This window comes from Hypomesus transpacificus, chromosome 4 (assembly GCF_021917145.1).
Source record: "Hypomesus transpacificus isolate Combined female chromosome 4, fHypTra1, whole genome shotgun sequence".
In the NCBI taxonomy this organism is placed as follows: Eukaryota; Metazoa; Chordata; class Actinopteri; order Osmeriformes; family Osmeridae; genus Hypomesus; species Hypomesus transpacificus.
In genome coordinates, this window is record NC_061063.1 from 10093059 (window position 1) to 10100825 (window position 7767).

General features: G+C 44.7%; 1 protein-coding gene across 1 annotated transcript; it reads right to left on the bottom strand.

The window, feature by feature from the left end:
* Window positions 1–2560: 2560 nt before the first annotated feature.
* edn1 (endothelin 1) lies at window positions 2561–6335 on the bottom strand. Its single transcript, XM_047019155.1, has 5 exons — window positions 5414–6335; window positions 4961–5111; window positions 4719–4868; window positions 4261–4359; window positions 2561–3659 (listed from the first exon to the last, which is right to left on the bottom strand). Exons 1-5 carry the CDS (start codon window positions 5472–5474, stop codon window positions 3524–3526), a joined length of 597 nt encoding a protein of 198 aa, XP_046875111.1. The 5' UTR covers window positions 5475–6335; the 3' UTR covers window positions 2561–3523.
* Window positions 6336–7767: the final 1432 nt, after the last annotated feature.

Genomic DNA, 7767 nt, shown 5'->3' on the forward strand with positions numbered 1-7767 from the left:
GAGGAGTCAGAGTAACTGACCTGATAGAGGAGTCAGAGTAACTGACCTGACAGAGGAGTCAGAGTAACTGACCTGATAGAGGAGTCAGAGTAACTGACCTGCTGCAGAGTCTGTGTGGCTCGTCAGGACAGAGTCTGTGTCTGCAGGTGAAGATCTGCAGGTTCTCTTCAGGGTAGCTGTGTTCATGTACATGCATGGTCTGGAAGGAAGCTGTTTCTCCCCCTGTGTGCAGCAGGACCCTGGCCAATACTAGTGTCATGTATCATTTAATGAGTCTAAATCACTCCAGTGAAGCGGATTCACTCAGACGTGCCGACTGTGGAACGAACACATCTCATTACAAAACATCTGTCTTTATCTTCCCAGGTTTACTGTCCAGATGGATGTTTTCCTGTGATTGTCCATGTTGTTAGCAAGATGCTGCTGCACTAGGAAGGAGGGAGGGAGGGACCAGGCCTAATCTCCACCTGCCTAGCAATATAAACAAACAGGCAGACAAAGGCGAGGAACGCACACAGCAACACTGGAGCTTTTACCATCAAGTGTCGCCACGCACGTCACATGAATACTGCACTGGCTTCAAAACACTTTACCATATTATATTTGAAATCGTTATGAAAGAGATTTCTGTTTGCTCACAACATACTGAAGTCTAATAATATCTTAAAATGTAATAGTTATGACACAGACAAACAGGCTGATGTGAAACACAGAACACTGAAACAACTAAATTCCTTCAAAGGCATTTGATGGTTCTGCTAGAATACTTGGCTACTTACAAGCGACATGTTGTGGAAACTGTATTAAAACTGAGAGTTCAGTCGACTGACAGTTATCGTTCTTCTTCGTTGTGTAGTTGGGAGGGTGTGTGGAGGTTGGGAGGGTGTGTGGAGGCTGGGAGGGTGTGTGGAGGTTGGAAGGGGGTGTGGAGGTTGGGAGGGTATGTGGAGGAGGTTGGGAGGGTGTGTGGAGGTTGGGAGGGTGTGTGGAGGCTGGGAGGGTGTGTGTTGGTTGGGAGGGTGTGTGAAGGTTGGGAGGGTGTGTGGAGGTTGGGAGGGTGTATGGAGGTTGGGAGGGTGTGTGGAGGCTGGGAGGGTGTGTGGAGGTTGGGAGGGTGTGGAGGAGGTTGGGAGGGTGTGTGGAGGCTGGGAGGGTGTGTGGTGGTTGGGAGGGTGTGTGGTGGTTGGGAGGGTGTGGAGGAGGTTGGGAGGGTGTGTGGAGGAGGCTGGGTTAGGGTGTGTGGAGGTTGGGAGGGTGTGTGGAGGCTGGGAGGGTGTGTGGAGGCTGGGAAGGTGTGTGGAGGAGGTTGGGAGGGTGTGTGGAGGTTGGGAGGGTGTGGAGGAGGTTGGGAGGGTGTGTGGAGGCTGGGAGGGTGTGTGGAGGAGGTTGGGAGGGTGTGTGGAGGTTGGGAGGGTGTGGAGGAGGTTGGGAGGGTGTGTGGAGGTTGGGAGGGTGTGTGGAGGTTTGGAGGGCAGCGGTCAGACGTCAGAGCCGTTGCCAGGCCGCCCCTCCCTGGAGGCGCTCACACAGTTCTATTGTTTAGCTGCTGGACTCGAGAATTCCTGTCGAGTCGAAGAGATTCCATGCAGTGTAATGGGCCATTATGTTAGTGCTGGACCTATTCAAAAGACTAATGACTTACTAAAGCTGATGTCTCCAGGGAGTTCCATGCTGTGTAGCTGTCTGTGTGAGTCTCATTGTGCAGCAGCCCTGGGTCAGTCCCTGGTTTGTTAACCTTCTCAGTCCCCAGACCTAGACCAGACTGCAGCTACCTGCCAGACCTGCTGCAGCTACCTGCCAGACCTACTGCAGCTACCTGCCAGACCAGACTGCAGCTACCTGCCAGACCTACTGCAGCTACCTGCCAGACCTGCTGCAGCTACCTGCCAGACCTACTGCAGCTACCTGCCAGACCTGCTGCAGCTACCTGCCAGACCAGACTGCAGCTACCTGCCAGACCTGCTGCAGCTACCTGCCAGACCTGCTGCAGCTACTTGCCAGACCAGACTGCAGCTACCTACCAGACCTACTGCAGCTACCTGCCAGACCTACTGCAGCTACCTGCCAGACCAGACTGCAGCTACAGTTAGAGCAGGAACGTTAGAGATGCAGCAGGAACGTTAGAGATGCAGCAGGAACGTTAAAGATGCAGCAGGAACGTTAGAGACGCAGCAGGAATGTTCAATTCTCACAGAGAATAAGCTTGTCTCTCTCAAGACTGTTTTTTTTTTTTACCAAAACATGATCTTCTGTGTCCAGTGCAAGGCCATCTTTAGCTGTAAATCATCTACATCACCAGAGGGTGAAGGCTTTCTGGCTATCAGATCACATTTGCCCAGGGATGGTTCCAGTAGCATTGTCATATTGCACTATGGGACAAGATACGTGATAAATATGAATGTTTTCCTTTATTATGGTCAACCTTGGTAAAAGTTCTCTCATCTCATACCAGCATGTTGACTGGAATAGTGAAGTGTATCTCCACACTCAGAGGAGTTCTCAGATCGTCACCTTATAAGATGTGTGTGAGGTCAGCAAGACAGGAACAAAGGAGTTTTAAACAGGTGGTGAATAAATAGGTGGTGAATCTTTATTTACCAAAGTTCTGCCAACATCTTGGCACCTTGGTGGGGATGCATTTCACAGAAATGAACGAGCATAATTTATTCTGACACAGACCAATATGGCTCATAAACACATAGTTTAACAAGAATAAATAGAACTTAAAGGATGTATAATGGGCATTAAATACATTGTGATACAGTTCATGAAGGCTAACTCAGCTCTAGAGATGTCATGTGATCACAAGGAAGAACGAACCAGCATGTAAAACACAAAGCAGCAGCCTTGTCCATGTCCAGGACCACATGCAGACAGCATTAGATTCCATAAATATAAACACATTACAGAAAAACAGGAGATTCCATCTACAATTTTTTCACGGTCTAATTTTACAGTATGTATGTTTGTATGGAAATATTCCAACAAGACTGACATGACCTCAGAATGTTAGCTAGCATATGTAGGTCACAGGGTCATTTGACAAGAGTTGAGGTTTTGTCCAAACTTCTAAATTGTGACAGTGACAAAGTTGCACACATGAATGTTTCTTGAGAAAATCAAGAGAGTGAGTCCTGGAAATGCAGGAATTCAAATCCAGTGACTGGCAGAGAGATCCATACTGTATTTCAACAGCTCAAGTCAGAAGATAATGTTTACTTCCAGCTGTCTTGTACACTTAGTGTTGTAGTCCCGGTGTGTTCAGGTTAGTGTTCAGATGAGGACTCCTCAGTAGACCTGGTCTCTTTAGTTGTGACCAAAGCAGCTAGTTCAGTGAGGCCACTGCCCTGCAGCAGTCTAGAACAGGGTTAGAAATCCCCCGAAGATCCTAAGAACCCCTGCAGAGATGGAGCGAACCTTCGCCAGCTCTCCAGGTTTCCATCCTGAGAGCGCAGCACAGGGCTCTGTGATGGAGGGAATATCTCGCTTTCTCACAGAGGGTTGTCTGTCTTCTTCAACGACCTCAGACTACAACCTTGTCCTTCCAGTCTTTCACCTTGTGGTGCTGTCTCTCACTCCAGTTTTCCAGCAGAAGGCGAGTTTTCAGTGTGTCCATCATCGCAGCGGGAGATGGTCGTCTCTGGATCCTGTCTCTCATCCTGGAAACAAAGAGCAGGCAGCAGCTGGGATTAAACTATACGTTTACCGGCTGAGTTCAAGTTATGGTGATTTAGATAGGCTTGAAGAGCTGGGAATTATCTAAACTTCAACTACACAGTGGGCAACATTACACAGTGTTGGTTCATCTTGTCAGTAGACATGATGAATGAATACAATTATGTAAGTTCATATTTTTGTCAGAATGGTTCAGAGACAGCGCCACAGACAGCAAGGATCTGGTTTCCAAACATGAGAGGCTCAGAGAGGCCTCACTCACACGTTTGACATTTTTGTCAGGAAAAAAAGTGATCAAATTATTATTTTTTTTACTGGGGAAATTCCACCCTACTGAAGAGATAAATCAAACTTTCAATTGTATTTGTCTCTGAAATGTTCACATGTTGGGTGAGAGAAATCAACACCGCGGTGCACTTTTTTTCTTCTTTTTTTTTTACCCACGATGGAATTATGATGGAATTATGTGCTCGTTTTGAGTTTGATTGATTCCCACAAAAAAAGTATTTTCTCGTAAGAGGTTATAATTATTGTGTTCACATATTTTAGAAAATAGACCTTAGGTATTCGGCAGATTTCTCTTACCTTCTTATCCTGGCCTTGCTGGTTGCGTGTTTGTGTTGCCGCTCAGCACAAGCGTCGCCCTCGGCGGAGAGGATCACCTTGTCTCGCGCTGCCGCATATCTGAGAATGAAAGCGGGCGATACATTTGCATGGGTCTGGTTCCAACGATTTCTCATGGGCTCAAAACATTTATAAAAAAAAAAAACGTGTTTCCACATGTTTTATTTTGAGCCCTGTTGGCTCTTCATATGCAGACATTAACCATTCACGCAACCTCTGGAATCTAACGTCACTAACGGCTACTGCTGTTTCCTTAGAATAATATAGATAATAACTGTCCATCCAATAAAATGATATGTTCTAAATACCTAACATTGCATACGCGGAATTGCCTATCCGCAGGGTAAATAGTTTTGCCTGAGAGGATTTTGACAAGTCAGAACTAATAACAAATTGCAACATTACGCAACAATTCTTACCTGAGGTGATTTCCCAGCTGGCAGAAGCGCGTGCAGGTTCGGTCCTCCTCACTGACACAAGAACAGCGCGAGGCCCGTTTGGGTACCACAGCGTCCCAGAGCGCGCGCTTCCTTCTGGCGGCGTTGCCCAGTCCGTACGAAACGACACGCCTGGAGGAAATAAAATAATCGTTGGAGAATTCAGTTTAAACTACATGACAATAAATGATTGAGCGTTGCGGGGGTTCAGAACCAGAACTCACTCCGGGGTGTTGACCCAGATGATGTCCAGGTGACAGAAGTACACGCACTCCTTGTCGAGGAAGGTTGCGCAGGAGCATCTCTTGGTCCTCGCGTGTCGCTCCGGGGAGACTGTAGTATCTGGGCTGTCCTCACTCACAGGAGCAGCGGTGACTAGTTTTAACAGGAGACAAGGATTATTTGTTGTCCGTAGCTCTAATATCTCCATAGAATGATTAATTCACACATTAGCCTAAGCATCAAGACTCCTTTCAGTCTGATTGTTATATTTTGATTTGTAAAATAAATATAGATTAAAAATCTTGGGGATAAAATTGAGGACCTGGGTTATGCAACACAAAATAAAGAGAGCGTGCAAAATGTTTTAAATAGCGGCAGTTACATTCCACATAAAATCCTAATTTTACTTTAGACTCTTTTTTGTAAAGAACATAAAGAATTTTAAAAAAATGTACCTCTATTCAAAAATCCAGCAAACATCATGGTCAGCATGGATAATAAGATTCGTAAATCCATCTTCAAATATATTTCCTTTTAAAGATCTGCGGAATAATCCCTTTTCAGTAAAAAAAACCCCCCTCCAAAACCAGCAAGGAGCGACTCGACACAAAATGCATCTATTCAGACACAAGTTTTGAAAGCACCTTCTCAGCTCTGACAGTAACCCACATGTGCATGACTTGGACTAGGCTACTTATATAGGCACGTCCCAGCTCCCCTCCACCCCTTCAGTCGCGTGTAAACTGTTTCACCCCTTTGGCTTATTCGTAGACAATGCTGTTTGTTAATAGTCACCAACATGCAACGTGCAGAGCAAGATAAGAACTTCGAAAATTCCTTGATTCCAAAGGATGGAGACGCCGTTTGGTGGCGTCGCGTGAAGTCAAGCCAATTTCTAATTGTTTTCTACTAAAACTGTTGCGTTTCTGCATCAGCAGATGGCAGCCGAGTATCTATTAATGTGCTTCAATGACATCAACAGTAGGATGGTCTACGCATATTCAATTTAAAAGAAAGTATACATGAATTAATCAAACAAAAACATTAGTCACGATAAATTAAGTTAGTCACGATAAATTACAGGAGATGGGAATATTGCATTATTTGAAACTTGATTATAATAAAGTGAACCATCCTGCTAACATCTTGAAATCTCTTATGGATTCAACTATTTCAGGAAAAACAAAAAAACTAACAGAAAAAGTCAAACCTTTGAAGAGATGCAGTCTGGCAGGAGACTATCATTCTAGTGTACCTGCCAGGCCCTTCTACCTGGGGAGAGTTAGGAAAACAGTGTTCATACCTGGAACTTGCTCCTACACTCCCACACACCCACATAGTCCACAAACTAAGCCACACACATAAAGGGCAGCTTATTAACAACATGAAAACCTGTTCCTGCACCACCAATCTAATGAGGAGTGGAATGAGGCGTGTTCAAACAACAGTCACAAAATATGGCATATTTAAGCAAAGAAAAACATAGTTCATCCGAAGTTTTCACATTGACCTAAGGCCCAAGTGAGTTGTTAACTGAAGGCTGGTTTCATTCAAACTATTTATTTAGAATCTTACAGACAAAGTGACGTAAAGGGGGTATCTGAACCCTCTGGTGGAAACCCCCTCCAAGGCAAGCCTTCTAACTGCAGTCTCTCTCCTAGTGAAGGGCTGATGTTGCTGTTTCCACCGGCCGGCCTGGTCTGGCCTGGGTTTGGGAACAACTTCTACTGCTGGCAGCATAGCTTGTCTGGCTTGTCTACATTCTTCATGTCAACTGTATTTATTTTGTATATTTTTTTGACACTTTAATAGGTTTTTTATATATTATATACAAATAGTATATAAAGTAAAGCACTGCGGAAGATGAAGGATCAGAAGTGCAGAGTTCTAACAGTGTTCCACTGGTCAGAGTCAAGGAACCGTCTGCGTTTAGAGTTCTAACAGTGTTCCACTGGTCAGAGTCAAGAAACCGTCTGCATTTAGAGTTCTAACAGGGTTCCACTGGTCAGAGTCAAGGAACCGTCTGTGTTTACAGAAACTCAACAGCAGTTGTCATGGCAGTTTAACAACAGTGTAATCACAGTGTAATGATAGTGTAATAACAACATCACAACAGTGTAATCAATGTAATGATATTGTTATAACAATATATTAGTGTAACAACAGTGTAATTACAACATAATTACAGTGTAATAACAGTGTAATAACAGTGTAATAACAATGTAATAACAATGTAATAACAGTGCAATAAAGGTGTAATAACAATGTAAGAACATTGCAACAACAGTGTAATAATAACACAATTACAGAGTAATAACAACATAATAACAGTTTAACAACAGTGCAATCATAGTCATTGCTCCATGGTAGCTTCGTAGACAAGCTTACGTTTGTTGAATCAAATCAAATCAAATCAAATTTATTTGTATAGCCCTTTTTACACGCAAGCATGTCACAGAGGGCTTCACATGCGCCCATAGAACTGCCCCTCAACCAACCTAAACCCTCAAGGAAGACAAGGAAAAACTCCCAGAAAAACTCCCACCGGGAGAAAAAATGGAAGAAACCTTGGGAGGAGCAATTCAGAGAGGGATCCCCTCCTCCAGAGACGGTTGGTAAGAGAGAGGAGCAGAACACAAGCTAAACATAGTCATACAGTGTCAATGGGTTTTGAAACACCAAAATCCATTGTTCGGCTTTATAGACGTTGGATGGGACCGGGAAACTCGCTGTTGGCCGTCATGGAGACTGGATTCCGGCTGACGACCTGGTTCAGCGTTGGCAGACCGACGACCAAGCAGGTCCTGAC